Here is a 19,350-nt window from a genome sequence, read left to right as displayed (position 1 = left end):
AATCGATGTTAAGCTTTCATAAAGCTGACACTTCTTGAAACATACTCTTTGCTGCATTTAGCTGACAGTATTAGATCCTGGATTGGATTTATGGATTCGGAAGAGCCATTGGTTCTCCGGATGTCCTCCAAGCATAACTCTAGGCTATACGTCTTGGCTGGCAATATGGTTTTGAAATGGTGTAGGTTCCATCGGATTGCTCTCGACTCATATCAGCTCTCAAAGATACTAATGCTCACTCAAGACTTTCGGCTCTAGTTTGTGACATCTCAATGATGGAACGATGAGGATGGGTATTTGACATCATCTGAGTCCCACGAGAAGTTAATCGTCCAGTTGATTTTTTTGGTCAAATACATTTCTTCCTCCTAGTTTGAGATACTTCATCATGATCTTCCATCGTACTACACACAATCATTACTTCATAGAGGCATTGATGCCCCCTTTATTGTTAAACCAGTACTAGCTAATCTAGTTCTCTAATTTCCTTCGTTTTAATTCAAAAAAGGATATGATTTTACTTTTAAAACTTGAAATTTTTTAAGGGATTAAATATGTCATTTTACCGTTAGGGAGGCATGACCCTACCAACCCTTCATCTTCACTAAATCACCATAAATTTTGTACATTCTCACAATTCCATCCTACATTCCTGTTTTCTTCCCCCAAGCGCGCCTTTGTAAGGTGTAACATTTATTAAATTACCAAACAGAGAACATGAATTAACAGAAGGGATCGCTCGAGCTCGAAACCGCCACCACTACCAGCTGCAGCACAAATAATTTTCATAAAATTACCAGTTTACCACTCTCCTCCATCGATCGCAATCAGTCCAAATCCAGAAAATCTTTTTTTAAAAAAAGAATCTCACTCCACTGTGTTTCGCCCTCTTTTTGAATTCCCAAAATTAGATCAAACCCTAATCCTTCGAATCCTCACCATTTGAATCCGAAATCAGCATATGGGCAGATAATTGTTATCGGTCTTTGTTTATTATTCACTGTAGGCATTTTAGGATGATAATGATTGCCGTGGAGTTGGCTTCTAATAAAATGGCGTGTATAAAAGGGGTGAATAGATCGGCACAAGTGGCACTAGCGCCGGACGCTCCTTACATGGCGGCCGGGACGATGGCTGGGGCGGTGGATCTGTCCTTTAGCTCATCGGCGAATCTCGAGATCTTCAAGCTTGATTTCCAGAGTGACGATCGCGACCTTCCTTTGGTAGGCGAGTGCCCCACATCTGAGCGATTTAACCGCGTCGCTTGGGGAAAGAACGGATTTGGCTCCGATGAGTTTTCACTCGGGCTAATTGCTGGTGGCCTCGTTGATGGCAATATCGATCTTTGGAACCCCTTAAACCTGATTCGGTATTGTTTTTTTTCTTTCCATAATCAATCGACATATTGTACATAACGGTTGATTTAATCTACTTCACTTTAATTTTCTATTAAATTGGACATGTAGTGACAGAATAGTGTAATAGATAAAGTTAAATTGGCTCTGTTGCAGGTTTTAAGTGCGATGTTTGTTTGGATGGGAAAATTGTGGCCGCTTTCCATCTACTTGGGATTCTACTGCTCTTATATAATGCTCATTTACGCATTTTTATACAGACTTCTTTCAACTTTTCACATCTTGTGTTAAGTTGGTGCTTTTTATGATTTAAACAAGTGGTTATTCAAACTTTTCGGATTGTTTGCTTCGAAGCTAGCTTTTGTATGACATCGTATTGTAATAATGTTCCCATGATTTGTGACCTAGATTACTTATTAAAACTGAATTCCTTTTTGTAAATTGTAATGAATTTGCTTTGTTGTGCAATCAGGAATAAGTTGGATAAGTAATTCCTTGTGCCTAATCTTGCCATTGCTTTAGCAAGCTGCATGCATAATTTGTATAGCAGCTTATGAGCACTGTTTGTTTTGTGTTAGTTTATGGTTGGATCATTTCTAAATGAGCACAAACACTTCTTTTGCTTAATTTTGATCATGCTGTATTTTATTAGATTAAGAATCAAAATAAAAAGAACATCATTTTTGGAAATATTTATGGATAACACTATTCTTAATTTGGACCTTTCTCAGAGAAGATTTAATTCTTCTAGCTTGTCATTTATAGTCATTTTTTCTAGATGATTGGAATTGGTTACTTTCACAATTTTTTTGCCAAATATTAGTATTTATTGCTGTGTAACCAATTTGAAACAAGAAGATTATAATTTGGTTTAAACATGACAATTTCCTCAGCTCTATGTCAAGTGAACAAGCTCTTGTTGGACATCTTTCAAGACACAAAGGGCCTGTGAGTTTCCTTCTTTTTCTGGATAATAAAACCTCTACTATTTTGACATATATGATATTTTTCATCTAGCATTTGAAGATTTCATGGTATATTTCTTCTTTTATCATCCTTATACTTTAGGTTCGTGGTCTTGAGTTCAATGCCATTACTCCAAACTTGCTAGCGTCTGGGGCCAATGATGGTGAAATATGCATCTGGGATTTGTCAGCACCTTCACAACCGTCTCATTTTCCTCCTCTTAAGGTCTGGGAAAATCATTTATAACTTGTTGAATTGTAAAGCTCTTTCATCTATCTCTTCAGCGCTCACCATGGTTAAGTACTGCATGATTATTGTCTGTTGATTCTGAGCTGTGTATAGAATTAAGATCAACACATTTCATAGTTCACACCATTGTTGTTCAACTAAATGCATTTTCATTCTTCGTAATTGCCATGTCTTCACTGTACCCGTTCTTATTTCTGTTCATGTTCAAAGTATGCAATTGGTTAGCTTAGAAGTCAACCCCCTCTCTCATTGATGAGAAAGCAAAAGGATATATATGTATGGACTATGGAGGTATCTGACATAGTTTTTTATTGTTATCATGCAGGGTAGTGGTTCTGCTATTCAAGGTGAAATCTCATTTCTGTCTTGGAATAGTAAAGTCCAACATATTCTGGCCTCAACTTCTTATAATGGAACAACTGGTGAGGAAATTAATGGGCTCTAGACTTATTGTTTTGTCATTTAAGTTTAGTTGGGTAGGTAATGTATATATTTATAATTGTCCAGTTGTTTGGGACTTGAAGAAGCAAAAACCAGTGATAAGGTAAAGTTCATGTTATCTACCTAGTGAAAGTTTTCTTCTTGTTTCTGCATTTTATTTCCATCCTGACCCACCGCATCTTTGACCTAATCCTTTTTTTAAACAATAGTTTTGCAGATTCAGTTAGAAGGCGATGTTCTGTTTTGCAGTGGCATCCTGATATTGCCACTCAACTTATTGTTGCTTCAGATGAAGTTGATTCACCAACTTTAAGGGTAATCATCTTTTTTATGTTGCTTCGAATGTGGATTCTATTTGCTTGGAATTTGTTAATTTCTGGTATTTTTTGCTAACAGCTTTGGGATATGCGGAATATAATGTCACCAGTGAAGGAGTTTGCGGGGCACACAAAAGGTACCAATGCTTTAGAAGTTGATGCAACATTTTTAGAACTTGTTGATATTTGCCATCTTTACATTGGGGTGTTTGTTTCTGCACTTGATTGGAGAATTGTATGCTCTTTAAGCTTAACCTGATACTACACCATATAATATGAGAATATAAGATGTAAATAACTAGCTTCCTAAAATTAGAGTGAAAATAGATCTTTGAAATTGATTTGGTACCCCCTGGTCAAAATGGTATCTATGAGGCCAGTTAATGTTAGAACTCTCAGCGTTTCATGGTGTAGGTCATTTTCTGTTAATTTTTCTGACAACTATTCATCTCCCCGTTCATGTAGAAGTTTGATTCATTATTTTGTCGGGCTTTTATTGTTGTGTAACACCCACAGACCGATACTGGTGGATCCACCGTAAAAATCCCAGAAAATTAAAATTTTTGTTAAAACGCATAAAATTATAAAATAATCTATAAATACAAAAGTAAAATTTACAAATTTTCAGAGATAAAACAGATTTCAGACTCGTATATTAAACAAAATACAACCTACATGCCCGCTAATCACATGCACCGTACTCTGCAAGCAACGTCGGTGGAACTCATTTTATTGATGTTGATAGCTGCACTGATTTGATTCTTTTAACCTGAAATGGGAGTAAAAGAGTGAGCTTTGGGAAGCTCAGTAATAAAAAACTACCAGATGATGCTGAAAAACATGCATATAAAAGGAGCATCATAAGTTTTCCTCATTGACTCAGCCGTCTACAGACTTTTGTAATAAGCTGAGGTTCCACCAGAAAGCTTCAAGTTCAGAGTAAACATTTGGAGGACTAGAGTCAGGAGATCATAATAGGGTGTCTAGTGTGTTCTCACCAAAAATCAGTAAAAAGGGTACATATCTTTCTAAAACAATGACAGTTTAAAACATATTTTTAAAACCATATTAGAACCCTCCAACCGAGCACCGTTATGTAGTTCCCTTGAACTGCACCCATAAAGGCTTACCTTAAACACACAACAAAGGGAGCCACGCTAAGGGAATGCTGTTCGCGTGTTGTGAGTACTATAAATTATACGCAAATAATGTGCAAGTATACACAATCGTTCAAGTAATATAATGATTAGTGAGTATCGTCTCCACAGGGATTGGGTGAAATTACAAAAGTCTAACCAAAGCATTGCACTATTCTATCTAAGTATAGTTAGTCTTGATATATACAAATGTCACGGCAATGTAAATGTGTATGCTGGTGGATATGGAGTGATGGTCTGATGGTGTAGCAAATGGAAATGTAATGGCAATGATGGATGTTTAATGTTGAGTATGGTGAAATGTCAAAGCAATGAAAAATGGTAAAAACAGTAAATGAAAAGAAAATAGAATGAAAAGAAAATAATCCTCACGTGACAAGCTTCCAAGAGAATGAATGGTAGGGATTGATCTAAGGATGCTAAACTTATTTATCAAGTATATTTAAGCTACCTGGTCTTTACTTACTCGACAGGGCTTTCCTAAAATATTCAAAAGAACCTAACAGAATAGGATGCCAAGGCATCTGCTCTCACTCAACGATGTTGGCCAGCCTACCCTATTGATAAAGACACCCTTTTTAGTCGTTGAAATCCTATCCTAGCCTCTTCCGAGATCTAAGGGATTAAGTTATAATATTCCTAGGCCTGTTCAAAGCCCCTTGAAAATACTATAACCCATTGCTTATGAGGATCTTATCTTGCGTTTCTTTTGAATACTTACATGTATTTTTAGTCTAGGATTCTTTCGAATACCTAACCTTCATCTACGAGATGGACATTTTCATGCCTCTTACAAGCATAGATGGTGAAGCATTCATAAGCAAAGTAAATAAAGAACCAAAATAAACTTAAATACACCATTAAAAATAAAGCTCAAACAACCATTAAATCAACCACCACCAAATAAGTTAGTTCATGGTGAGGTTCAAAATATCCAAACACAAAGTCATGAAAATATTTGTTCCAACAACCCACAAATAAATATAAAATAGCAGCAAAAAGGGAAGTTGAGAAGAAGCCTTCGACGCGCCACCGGAGGTCTCCTCTCGACCACCGTGAACCGCCTAGCTCGCTAGCTCCTTTCGGCGCCTAGCTTGCCACTCCTTGGATCTTTATCAATGGAGGAATATCCCAAGGAAGAAGAAAGGAAAAAGAAAATAAAAATCTGATTTTTGCTACAATATGTGTGTGTGTGAATCCTCTCTCCCATGAGGTGTCATATATAATAAAAATATCTAGTGGTAATGATGATATTGTTGGGTGCAAAATACCCCTCATACCCCTAGAATCACATGTTGAGCGTGAATCTTATCCTCCAAGTGGCAGTGGTCCTCTGGCATCTCTGGAAGGCGGTTACAACAGTCTTCACGTGCAGAGACAGCTGTCTAGTGCCAGCTGTCCTTGTGCAGAAATATCTTTTTTGTCTTTTTCTGCGCCAGAAATGTCGAGGCATTTCATTCTGCTTTAGCAACGTGTGATGCCGCGACATTGCTTTCCCAAAGAATTCTTTTTCTTGCTATTCCCTGCACACCACAAACAAACTGCACATTTCCCTTAAGCAGCACCATTAAGAAATAAAATAACACTACCACTACAAATGCAACTATATGCAACTACATGATCCTAAAATGCCTAGAATGAGCTTTTAAACAATAACTTAAGTGGACATTTAGGGCTGTCAGAGTCAATTTCGTTGCTGGAAATTAAAATTAACAGTCTGGATTTAAAGTGTCAAGGTGGAAAGCAGTCTGCAGGGGATTGGGCACAATTGATTGAGTCTAAAAAGGAATTATGGAGACTGTTAAGGATCGAGGAGAGAATTTGGTTTCAAAAATCTAGAAACAGATGGATTAAAGATGGCGACAGGAATACAAGGTTTTTTCATCTTAGTGCATTGAAAAGGAATAGATTCAACACTATTCATTCTATCAATTTTAAAGGCAAAGTTATTTCGGATCCAGAAAAGATAAAAGACAGTGTGTTTAAGTTTTTCAAGAATGCATATAATGAAAAAACTACACTGGAAGTTGAGGGCTTGAATTTTGATTTTAAACAGTTGTCTCAAGTTCAAAGTGATTCTCTAGAAGAGGTGTTTACAGAGCAAGAAGTGTGGCAAGCAATTTCATCTTCTGATAGTGCAAAAGCTCCAGGGCCGGATGGTTTCACAATGGGTTTTTACAAGAAGTATTGGAATTTGTTAAAGGTGAAGATTATGGAGTTTTTTTCAGATTTTTACAATGGAAAGAAGTGGGTTCATGGGGTGAATCATGCTTTTATTACCTTGATTCCAAAGAAAGGTAATCCTGAGAGTATTGAAGATTATAGACCTATTAGTCTAGTGGGCAGCTTGTATAAGATTCTCTCTAAGGTTCTTTCGAAAAGACTTTCTTCTTGTGTTAAAGATATTGTTAGCCCTACACAGTTCGCGTTTATTCCGGGGAGGCAATTGTTGGATTGTGCCTGTTTAGCAAATGAAGGCATCGATTATTGGAGGAAACAAGGGCTGTAGGGGGTTGTTTTCAAAGTGGATTTTAGCAGAGCTTATGACACCGTGGATTGGTAGATTCTGTTAAGGTTTATGAAGGAGATGGGCTTCGGAGAAAGGTGGTGTTCTTGGATAAATCAGTGTATTTCTACAGCTTCTATATCTATTCTACTGAATTGGTCTCCTACAAAAGAGTTTCATATTGCTAAAGGTTTGCGACAAGGATGTAGTCTTTCTCTTCTTTTGTTTAATGTGGTTGGTGAACTCCTTCATATGATGTTAAATAAAGCTGTGGAATTAGGATTATTTCAAGGGTTTTCTTTTGGAAATGTGCAAAACAGTTTCAATTTGACCCATCTTCAGTTTGCGGATGACTTAATTATTTTTTGTCGAGCCTCCATCACTCAAATTAAAAACGTTAGACGAGTGTTGATGATTTTTAGTTTTATGACGGGGCTTCATCTTAATTTAGTTAAGAGTAAATTGTATGGTATTAATGTGGGGGGGGGGGGACACACTGAGAAATTGGGCTATGGGCATTGGCTGCTCTATTGGTTCCTTTCCGACAGTTTATTTAGGCCTTCCGTTAGGGGCTAAAAGAAACTGTGAGAAACTGTGGGAGCCAGTCCTAGCTAACTTTGATAAGAAATTGGCGGGATGAAAAGCTTCTTCTTTGTCTATGGCCGGTAGATTGGTGCTTATTAAGTCGGTTTTATCCTCTTTACCTATCTTTTATCTCTCTATTTTCAAGATTCCAGCTAAAATCTGTCAAAAATTAAACTCTTTGATGGCGAATTTTTTATGGGGTGGAGGAGAAGAAAAGAAGAAAATGCATTGGGTGAGTTGGATTAAGATTTGTAAACCGAAGTGTGGAGGTGGTCTAGGAGTTGTTGATTTGAATCTTATTAATAGAGCACTATTGGGAAAGTGGGTGTGGAAGTTTGCCAACGAAAAAGAATCTCTGTGAAAAAAGTTCTTATGTTCTAAACATAGTGTTAGTTGTCTTTCTATGGATGTCAATAAAGTCTCCTCCCACAAGGACTCTTGGATTTGGAGAGGTATTGTGAATAGCTACATGAAGGATGATTTCTTTGGAGGATGCATTAGATCTCATGCGAGGTTACAAGTTGGGAATGGCAATTCGATTTTCTTTTGGAATGATACATGGTTGGGGGATTTTCCATTGAAAGTTCTTTTCCCTAGGATTTTTGCTCTGTCAACAAATCAAGGGGGTAAGGTTGCTGAATTTGGTAGTTTTGATTTGAATGGTTGGGAGTGGAATATTAAGACTAGGAGGAATCTATGCGATTGGGAAGTGGCTCAGCTGGTTGATCTATTGGACAAGCTCAATGTTATCAAATTAAATGAATCTTTGGAGGATTGTATGCTTTGGGTTGGTGCGGGTGAGGGTTTGTATTCCGTTAAAGCTTGCACGAAATCTTTCTACTCAGTGGATGAGGATAACTTTAGGTGGAACAAATGTGTTTGGCAAGGTCTGGTTCCTCCTAGAGTAGAGGTTTTCCTTTGGCAAGTATCACTTAATAAAGTAGCGGTTAGAGGGGAATTGAAGAAAATGGGGGTTCCCTTAGGGGAGGACTCTCAATGCCCCTTTTGCAATCAAGCAGAGGAATCAGTTCAGCATCTGTTTATTTCCTGCCAGTTTTCCTGGGTACTATGGAACAAAATCATAGCCTACTGGGGTATCAAGTTAGCCTTACCTACTGATCCTTCTTCAATTCTAATTTCATGGTCTGTTCTTAGGCCATTTTCTAATATGTGGAAGTTTATTCCGGGGGCTGTTTTATGGTCGATTTGGAAGATGAGAAACGAAATTGTTTTTGAAAGAGGCAAGCTGGACACATCCTCATTGTTTTTCACAGTCAGGTTAAGGCTTGCGAAATGGTTCCTAGCTAAGTATCCTTTATCCTCTATTCAAGTGGACTCTCTAATTGGTGATCCTTCATTGGCTGATAATATTTCAGCTTCTCTTGATTCGAACAGGCCTGTGGTTTACTGGAGTCCTCCTCCAGTCGATTTTTTTAAGTTTAACGTGGATGGAGCAGTTAGTAGGGTTGGGTTGTTAGCAGGAATTGGGGGCATTCTTAGAGATTGGAATCAGATTAAATTGATGTCGTTTTCAGAAAAAATAGGGCCTACTCCTATCATTTTAGCAGAGTTAAAAGCTATCAAAAGAGGAATAGACATCTTTGTGTCATCAGAATGGGTATTGAAGGGAAGGCTTATTATTGAATCTGATTGCAAGTTAGCTGTGGAGTGGTTGAAATATCAGGAGTCAGTTCCACCTTTTCTTTTAAATTTTGTCAAGGATATTGCGGATGCGGTTTCTGAGTATGAGGTCATTGTGAGGTGGATTCCGAGAAGCTGTAATTGCGAGGCAGATTTGCTTGCAAAGGAGGGGATTGGGTAGTGGGTCACTTTTTTAGTACTGGGTTCGGAGGTTTTTCATTAAGGCGTTATAAGAGTGTGCTTAAGTTTTATGTATCTTAAAGGAGTGGTTTTAGTTTTATGTAATTTTTACATTATCAATATATTAAGGTTCTCTATTCCTCCTTCCCCTAGTAGGTTCTGACCTCATGGTAAGGACTACTAAGAAGGAGGTTTTTATGAGACCTACTTTTCCTATCAAAAAATAACTTAAGTGAAAAATGCCTTAAAAGTAGCATTTTTAGGAAGTTATCAAATGCCTTGGGGCCCAAGAGCCTACCCAAGAAAGTTTCTCGAGGCCTCGGAGCCTACTCAAGGATCACCTTAGGTCCGTAAGGATTTACCAGCTGGATCAGGGTTAAACCTCCATACTCCAGAATTCTACCCACATAAAATCCAGTAGAAATCAATTTTAACAGTAAATCGTAATATTTGGATTGTGATTCAGTAAAATCTCGTAAATGTGACAATGAAATAAACCATATAACTGTCCTCCACCCGTGCACCATATGTAGTCTCATGATTAACCCAAAGGAGTGCCTTGGGGCCTGAGAGCCTACCCAAAAAAGTTTCTCGAGACCTAAGAGCCTACCCAAGGGTCACCTCAACTCCGTAAGGATTTACTAGCTTGATCAGAGCTGAACCTTCAGCTTACCTAGATAATGTCCCAATAAAACAGTTCAAGTAGTAACCAGTGAAAACAGAAAATCATAATTCATAAACCAATAAATTCCATGATTCTATAAATCAGGAACAATCATATTTTTCGGTGAAAACCGTAATCAGAGAACACATACCATGTAGCCATGGTTCATATTCTAGTAAATCAATAATTTTAGTGAAACGTATTTCAAAACATATAAGACAGTCATGTAATACATGGGGAACACACTAGAGGATCCAATTATTTTTCAGAGGCACTCTATAGTTATCAGGAATGAAAACATGAAACTTATGCAATTTGATCGGATTCAAGGAACGAGGTCCTATTGAAAGGGATCGATTACTAACAGATCTATTAGACCATTAAAATTGATACCTTCGGACTCCTTTTTATTTAGTTGCATTCTGAAAGGTGTTAAAGAACCTTTATATCAGAATAATTCTAGATTCAGATTTACTGAGAGTGATTCCATTACTCAAACAATCAGGGGTATTCAGGATTATGTATTGAATTATCAGGATTTTGAGTCCCATTTGAACCAACGATCGCAACTCTGCTATACTTGTCAATCATTCGGACTATGATACTTCATTATTATTATTCACTTCTTATTACTGACTGCACCAGTTGATCTGATCAATATCAAAATCATCCTTGATCAGTTCTTGAAGAGACGAATAGGTATTCCAGTGGTATTTATTTCTTTTCTGTATTGCAGCGATATCAATAAATGTCGACGTGCTTGATTCGGGGTTGAAAACCCTTGAGGGCGGTACAAAATATGAGTTCATCAACGTTTCCAGACTTGCCTGAGTCATTCATTTAATTATAGGTCTTTGAAGGTACTTAGGTCATTTGTTAGTTAAGTCTATCCCAATCACCTCGGAGTTTCCAGAGTAATTCAATCATTTCCGAATTTCGGATACATATAGTTTTTCCATTCCGTTCAACTTGGTCATATAATTTAGTCATTTCATGAAATTTAGACGTTTAAAGTACCTTCGATAATTCAGTCTCTGGGTGTTATCTCAGAAAATAGAAATTCTAGGTCATTTGATATTCGAGGTTGATTTATTCATTTCAGAGTTGGAGATATTTAGTTATTACAGTGCTTAGACGTTCCTTGGGTCATCTTACATTTTAGGGGCATTCCAATATAGATCCGAAATTTAAATTGATGATTCCAAGGTTCAAGTGGATTAAGATTTGAGTTCTCAGGTCGTCTCCATTATCATAGCCATCCATAGACCTTTTTACACTTTAATGGAATTATCGTCATTTCATTCAATTATGTCGGTGGCATTACTTCTGATAACTTAGGCTTTAAGTGTTTAATTAAGAATCAAGGCTTATTGGCCTTGTGCTTTCTCTAAGGTTTAAAACTGATAAAAATATATTTTCTAGATAAATTAGGAGTTAATCGGTGCGTCATAAATTTTATCGGGTTGAATTGCATATTCTCGGGGTAATTCCACTATCAGGATCAATACATAGCATTTTTGCAACTTGAGAGTATTTTCGTAATTTTACCCCATATGGTATTTTCGTAAATTTTTTACCCAATCGAAGTATTTTCATAACCACTCATCCAAGTACCTTTAGCATTTAACCTTTAATGAGGTTAATCAGAATTTACAAGTTCTGAGATTGATTGATTTACTGATTAAATTATTGAACTTAGATTTGTTTTCGATCAGTCTACCAATTTCTTTTTCAAGCCGTTAGAGTCTTACACAATGTTCTGTCTTTATTCCAATTTACGCCCGAGTCCAATGATAGTTAAATACACCTAATGGACCAATCGTTTCCATTCATGCATTTACCATTTATAAATGAGTTCCGAAAAGAATACAAAAGGTAGTAGAGTATTACCTCGGTTTTCGTTCCATATCAATCGACCATTTAAACTCTATTCGATCGCCCTTGAATTTTAATTCAATGTCCAATAATTCCTCGGATACATAGCAAACAATTTTACGTCAGAAACTAAACTTAATTGAGAAACCCTATTGAATCAAAGGTAAATCACTGAAAAATAGTTTATCGGGTCCGAATTTAGCAAAACGGACTTCGGACTCAGGACGTCGAAAAACATAAAATGAGACATTTTCGAAAAAGTTGACTTTTTGGTCAAAGTCAACAGTCAAAGTTAACGGGTTGAGTCGGACGAGTTGACTCAGTCGGGTCAAACAGACCCGGTTCGGTCTGACTGGACCGGTTCCAGAAACTTCTTGAACCGGCGGAAGAGCCCCACGCGCGTGGCGGCGCGTGCGACGGCGATGGGGGCAGTTTCGAGCTGCTCATTACACCCTGTTCAAGCACTAGACAAAATCGATTCCAACAACATCATAGTCTGCCAAAATAATCCATCAGAATTAAAAGAAGAGGATCGAAACGCTTACCCACGCCGACGGTCAGCGAAAACGGCGACGACAACCTCACCCACCAGTCGGTTTTTATCGCACGAAGATGGGGAGTCTTCCTAGGGTGGCGGTGAGGCGAACAGACCGTCGGTGTGATCGGAAATCATCAAAACTCGAATGAAAGCTTAAGGTTTCCAACAAACTTTCAATGAGCTCTCCCCGAAGAACGACGGCGAGGCTCGACGAGTGGGTCATTGATTTATGATCGGACGAGGGAGACGCTTCTTTGAGCGTCCTCTCCCCGTTTTGCTATGAACGGCGATCGATCAGGGTGTTTAGGGGTCGGAGACAGGGGCGCGAGACGGTGGCCATGCAACTGGAGGTGGCGGTGTGCTCCACCGTTGGCAGGAGGCAACTGGACGACGCTGGGGCTCGTCGGTGAAGAATAAGTTTCGGGGGATGATAGTGCAAAAGTATTAAACATTGGGAGGATTTTGGGGTTTCACGGGGAGTTTAATTTTCACTGCTTAGGATAAATGGGCAAATTCAGGGCTGAGTCTCCGAATTTCCTGCAATTTTCTAAAAATGCCTATAATTTCAAAATCTTATAAGTTGACCCCTATATTGGGGTGTGACATGTTGCAAGCTAAAAGATAGTTCTATTATTTTAAGTTCATGAGAATATTTGCTTGCATGTGTTGTTACAGGTGTAATTGCAATGGCATGGTGTCCCTCTGACAGCTGTTATTTGGTCACATGTGCCAAAGATAATCGAACTATTTGTTGGGATATGATTACTGGAGAGGTTGGGGAATGACTTAATTACTAATATGCTTCCTCGCTTCTTCTGGTTCTGTATGTTCCTTAACCTTTGATCAAAAGGTTACATTCTGAATTGTGATATTTTTCTATTTTGGGGCATAGATTGTCTGTGAATTGCCTGCTGGTACCAACTGGAACTTTGATGTGCACTGGTATCCAAAGATACCTGGAGTAATATCAGCATCTTCTTTTGATGGCAAAATTGGCATGTATAACATCGAGGTGTGACCTTGTCCAAATTATCTTTCCTATCATACTATGTTTTTGTTAAACAAAAATTTCTTGGCAGTTTGGTGTGTTTAGGTTAGCACTTGTTCTGTTTAACTTCTCACCTTTATTCTGCAGGGTTGCAGCCGATACGGTGTTGGGGAGATTGATTTTGGTGCAGGTAATTCATCTAACAGAACCATTCAATTGCTGGAGTTGATTTGGCATTCTTCTATTTGGTTCCACGGAGCAACCCATTGTTCAACTTTTGTCATAATGTGACAGTTCTATTGGCAGTCTAGGAGAAAGAAATAGGATCGATGACTGCCAATAGAGGCAGATGTGGGCTGCCTCTCCTAGGGATTCAAATAATAGTGCTATAGTTGTATAGTGGCCGCTATGTAGTGGTATGGCCACTGTCCGGCACCGTAAATCCCGAAATAGCAGCTTGAACTAAAATACATCAATGGGGGTGGTTAATGGCTGTGAAATAGTGGGGTAATGGAGGATACTGGTAATAACGGTATATTATTTCTGTTATTACCCAATTTTTTACTAAAAACTTTCCATCTTGAGAAGCAAAGCACAAAACAGAGGAAAGTAGATCAACAAAACAAAAAACGAGTAAAGCAGATCGTAAAAAGGTTCAATTAGTTCTCAATTCTTTCTGAATAAATGACAGAAAGCTATTTTGATAAAAAGACTGATAAAAAAAAAATAAAGGGCAGCAAGCTTCGTGCTTGTTAGTTGTGAGATTCAGATGATTTAGGGAAAGAAAATTGGTCCAAAATCTTGGCAAAATTATTGCAAGAGGAACTCAGTGATGCCTTGGATAATTTTGGTAGGAAGCAATTTAGTTAAAACTTTAAGGAAATTTAAACAAATATTTTAGGGAAAAGTTAGGGATTTTTTGACGAAAAAGAAGCCATCTGCAACTATAAATTGGTATTTGGAATGTTGTGAGTTTAGCTGGCCGTTTGGGTCATGGGTTGGTGGGTGGGTTGTAGAATGTATGGTCATGGGTGGATTTTTTTACTTAAATGCGGATATAGATAATTTTATTATTTTTAATTTATTAATTTTTATAATAATTATAATTTAGTGTAACAATTAGTTTTAATAATGTATTGAAATATTTTTCACTTTGTGTAAGTGTTTTATTAAAATTGATTAGGAAGAACTTTTTTAAACTTGAAGAAATGTGAAATTGCATGAAAATTAATTAAACTTAAATGGTTAAATATAGGAGAAATGAGAATATTGCTCTGTTAATAGAAAATTCATAAATAAAAAGGATTTTAATAATTAAAATATGTTGCTATAATGATAAAAAAATGTGTTCTCATGTAAATAAAAATCCATGTGTCACTAACCACTCGAACTCATCTTCAATGATTTTTTGTAAATATGATTACTATGGTTATGTTTTAACATGAGCTGTGTGAATTTGGAAAAGAAAATTCATGTCTGCAATGACTGTTATACCATTAGTTATGTCTGAGACCGCGATAAACACAACTGTGAAGGCACTTTAAATCCCTGGTCTCTGCTTAATTAGTTTTTACTGTATTGCTTATAGGTTAAATATACTTCCATTTTACATTGTCTTTCTAATTATTTCAATGACTCTTTATGCAGTGTCTTTGAGAGCTCCAAAATGGTACAAACGTTCCGTTGGGGCATCTTTTGGGTTTGGAGGAAAAGTTGTCTCATTTCGCCCTCGGATAGGTACTTCTCCATCATCAGAGGTAAATATATCAGCAAGCTTTGTTAAAACATAACAACAGTAATAATTGGAATATGAAAGCCAATTCTTTCTTTTTGGGATCTTATGGTCCTGTATACTCTGTTCAGGTTTTCTTGCACAACTTAGCTTCCGAAGAAAGTCTGGTTAGTCGTTCATCGGACTTTGAATCTGCGATCCAAAATGGAGACAGGTCTTTGCTAAGGGCTCTATGTGAAAAGAAATCTCAAGAGTCTGAGTATGTCATCCATACTAAGAAATTTTAATTATTTTTTCTTGTCTTTTTTCAAGTAATTTCTTTTACTTATTCCACGATTCATTGGGAATTCTGTGCAGATCTCATCAGGATCTTGAAACATGGGGCTTCTTAAAGGTGATGTTTGAAGATGATGGAACAGCTAGGACAAAGTTGCTCATGCATCTAGGTTTTTGCGCACCTGAAGAAGAAAAAGGTACTGTACAAGATGACCTCCATCAGAGTGTAAATGATATTACCCTTGAGGAAAAAGTGGGCTATGAGAAAGAAGCTCCCCTATTTGCTGCTGATAATGGGGAGGATTTCTTCAACAATCTTCCTAGTCCTAAAGCTGATACACCAGTTACAACTTCTGAAAATAATTTTCATGTTGGGAGCACATTTCCTAGCACAGATCTAACACCTCAGGAATCATATGGGCTGGAGGGAAGTTCAGATCCATCATTTGATGATGCTGTTCAATGTGCCTTGGTGGTGGGTGACTATAAGGGAGCGGTTGCACAATGCATTGCAGCAAATAAGATGGCTGATGCATTAGTTATTGCACATGTTGGCGGTGCTTCCTTGTGGGAGAGCACACGTGATCAGTTTCTTAAGATGAGTCATTCACCACACCTGAAGGTGAATTCAACTCTTATATTTGTTTACCCCTAAATGATTAGTTTCTTGGAAAAGGAATTTGAGAGAGTAATTAGTTTCGTGGTTTGCATTTCTCATTGGTTGCAAGATTTACTGATTGGTTTGTTGAGTGAAATTATGTGTTAATTATGCTCTTTATCTTTAGGTTGTCTCTGTAATGCTGAACAATGATCTCATGAGTTTTGTCAACGGGAGGCCTTTGAAACTATGGAAAGAAACACTTGCACTCCTCTGTACAGTACATATTTTGGAACTAATTTTAGATTTATAGTGCTCTAGCAGCAAATTATTTATGGACTTGTCATATTTGATGAGCAGTTTGCCCAAAGAGAGGAATGGACTATACTTTGTGATACGCTTGCTTCCAAACTAATTGCTTCTGGTAATACTCTGGAAGCAACTCTTTGTTATATATGTGCCGGAAATATTGATAAAACAGTGGAGATTTGGTCAAGGTGCCTGACAACTGAACATGATGGGAAATCTTATGTTGATCTTCTCCAGGTAAGTTGGCAATTCGTCGAAACACATTTCAAGCGTAAGCTGTCTGGCCAGAAATCCAACAATAGATATTTGTTTTCTAGAATTTGATGGAAAAGACCATTGTCCTTGCTTTGGCAACTGGCCAGAAGCGATATAGTTCATCTCTGTGCAAACTTGTTGAGAAATATGCTGAAATTTTGGCTAGTCAAGGGCTTCTAACAACAACAATGGAGTACTTGAAACTTTTGGAGTCTGATGAACTGTCACCTGAGCTTGTGATCTTAAAAGATCGTATTGCACTTTCAACAGAACCTGGTATGTTCTTGGGAGTTGGGACATATTATGCTGGCTGTAGTGCTGTTACGTATGGGTTTTTTAATTTGGTAGAAAATGGTTCTCAGCTCATGTAATAAGGATTTAGGAGTTCTAAATCTGTGATGCTCTGAGAACTTTTTCTGGCCAGTTTCTTGGGTATTTTACAGCTGGTTTTCTCGCATACAATATTTACGAAGACTAACATGAAATTTAGGTTACTCAAGTCTGAGCTATGTTTTCTGCTTCGCAATATGTTCTTGTTCAGGATGTACTTATTTATTTATTATTTATTTGTTTATTTTGCAGAGAAAGAAACTAAATCTATGGTTTTTGATAGCTCTCATCTAGCAAGTGAATCGGTCTTTGAACCTACACCACAGATATATCCGGTGCTTTGTCTTTGACTTCTATTTTATGTGTCTATTGAATGGTCCTTGATAATTGTTGTGATGTTGTGAATGACTATTTTTTGTTACTTTTTGTAATTGATTAGGAGTCGGCTACATCACAAATTCAGCCAGGTATACGCAGTAGTGCTTATGATGAAAATTATCAGCGTTCTTTCTCTCAGTATGGAGGATATGCACCACCTCCCTCATATCAACCTCAACCACTGGCGCCTGTAAATACTTTTGTTCCAACCCAAGCTCCTCATGTTACCCAGGTATGCTGTAATGGGTTTCTTTCTGTGCATAGCAGTCTATTTGATGGTAGATTTAAGTGATGGAATAATATTTCTCTTCTGATTTTACTGTTAATCTGTCTTGGTATCTTAACGCCTAGAACAATTTGGTTCAAGTAATATCTTAATGATGACAGTATGGTCAGCTTATTACTAGCAAGAGATTGCTATAAGTTGTTTTGGCGGGGCATCTTTGGGTTTGCAATTAATCTTTGTTAACTTAGCATTTTTTACTGTACAAACAACCTTCTATTGTTGCTATCCATAAAACCCAGCAGTGATGAGAGAAAATTGGACAATCTTTCTCATTTTTCTAGCTTTTTAGTTTCTTATATGCGTGATATTTTCATTTATAATTTGATGCTTGACTAAATATTTTTTTTCCTTCCAGGCAAATTTCACTCCATCCCCTGGCACCACTCAGCCTGCTGTTAAACCCTTCGTTCCTGCAAATCCTCCTGGTCTAAGAAATGCAGATAAATACCAGCAGCTAACCTTGGGTTCTCATTTATATCCTGTCTGTATAGCTATAGCTGCCAACTAATTCATGTTCAATGCCATAGTTTTCATCTATTTCTGGTATACTAAATGATTTTTGCATGCCTTTCAGGGTGGTGCCAACCCTACTTATCCTGTACCCCAAGTAACTGGTTCACCTGCACCTGTCCCATCATAAATTGGACCAGTTCCTGGCCCCCAAATGCCCTAATTTGTAGGTCCCACCCCAACACCAAGGGGATTTATGCCAGTGACTGACACATCCGTCGTTCAAAGGCCTGGGATGACCCCAGTGCAATCGGGCAACCCTACACAATCGGCATCAATACAACCAGCTGCAGCACCTGCTGCACCCCCACCAACTGTGCAGACTGCTGACACTTCAAATGTACCTGGTAATTGCTAGTTTCTTGGCTTCAAATAATGTTACTATGTCATGTCTGTTTATTGGATTTTGTAGTTCTCACCGGCCCAATGCTTTGTCCGACTTTCTTGGATTATTCCAGAATGACAGTTTACTTTCTGAAAATTTGATTAGTGGTTTTACATCATCACCGTTTACAAGAATTTTTGCAAAACAAAATGCATTGTTTTAAAAATGATGATTGAGGTGAATGAGGTTGAAGGTATACTTCATCACATCATAATTTCCCAAATAAAGATCAATCAAATGTGTGCTTGTTTCCAAAATAATATCTATTGATGCATTTCTGCAAACTAATAGATGAAGAAATATAGATGTTTTATATATTGCAATGACTTGTTTGGTTTTCAGCCCACCTGAAACCTGTAATCACGACCTTAACTAGACTTTTCAACGAGACCTCTCAAGCACTGGGAGGATCACGTGCAAACCCAGCTAAGAGGCGTGAAATAGAAGACAATTCAAAGAAAATGGGTTCCTTATTTGCCAAGCTCAACAGTGGAGACATTTCAAAAAATGCTTCTGATAAGCTTATTCAGCTCTGCCAGTCATTGGACAATAACGATTTCGGTACAGCACTACAAATCCAGGTACAGGCGTTGTATATAATAATGTTTTGCCTGCAAGTCATGCTGCAATGTTGTTTTTACCTTTGTTTCTGGAACAGGTTCTTCTTACTACTAACGAGTGGGATGAATGCAACTTTTGGCTTGCAACCCTGAAACGGATGATTAAGACGAGGCAGAATGTAAGGTAAGTGATAAGAAAGGAAAAGAACTCCGACGTTGTCTTCATTTTTGCTCGAATACTTTTGGGGCAATGGAAGACTTAGACAAAC

At 37.7% G+C, this 19,350-nt stretch overlaps 2 protein-coding genes across 2 annotated transcripts; both read left to right on the top strand.

The window, feature by feature from the left end:
* The first annotated feature begins 649 nt into the window (after positions 1 to 649).
* Positions 650 to 18,343, top strand: LOC120165528 (protein transport protein SEC31 homolog B-like). The gene is made up of 20 exons (XM_039175039.1): positions 650 to 1,369; positions 2,249 to 2,303; positions 2,424 to 2,546; positions 2,896 to 2,992; positions 3,078 to 3,114; positions 3,221 to 3,326; positions 3,408 to 3,465; positions 13,150 to 13,247; positions 13,367 to 13,486; positions 13,610 to 13,652; positions 15,110 to 15,219; positions 15,326 to 15,453; positions 15,552 to 16,092; positions 16,256 to 16,348; positions 16,429 to 16,614; positions 16,695 to 16,908; positions 17,215 to 17,297; positions 17,402 to 17,572; positions 17,982 to 18,107; positions 18,201 to 18,343. Exons 1-20 carry the CDS (start codon positions 1,017 to 1,019, stop codon positions 18,264 to 18,266), a joined length of 2,808 nt encoding a protein of 935 aa, XP_039030970.1. The 5' UTR covers positions 650 to 1,016; the 3' UTR covers positions 18,267 to 18,343.
* LOC120165529 (protein transport protein SEC31 homolog B-like) lies at positions 18,304 to 19,270 on the top strand. Its single transcript, XM_039175041.1, has 3 exons — positions 18,304 to 18,483; positions 18,864 to 19,102; positions 19,180 to 19,270. Exons 1-3 carry the CDS (start codon positions 18,333 to 18,335, stop codon positions 19,267 to 19,269), a joined length of 480 nt encoding a protein of 159 aa, XP_039030972.1. The 5' UTR covers positions 18,304 to 18,332; the 3' UTR covers position 19,270.
* Positions 19,271 to 19,350: the final 80 nt, after the last annotated feature.

The sequence above is a fragment of the Hibiscus syriacus genome, unplaced genomic scaffold, assembly GCF_006381635.1.
Source record: "Hibiscus syriacus cultivar Baekdansim isolate YM2019G1 unplaced genomic scaffold, ASM638163v2 tig00111582_pilon, whole genome shotgun sequence".
In the NCBI taxonomy this organism is placed as follows: Eukaryota; Viridiplantae; Streptophyta; class Magnoliopsida; order Malvales; family Malvaceae; genus Hibiscus; species Hibiscus syriacus.
Note: the sequence above shows the minus strand (reverse complement) of the source record. Positions and strands in the feature narration are given on the sequence as shown.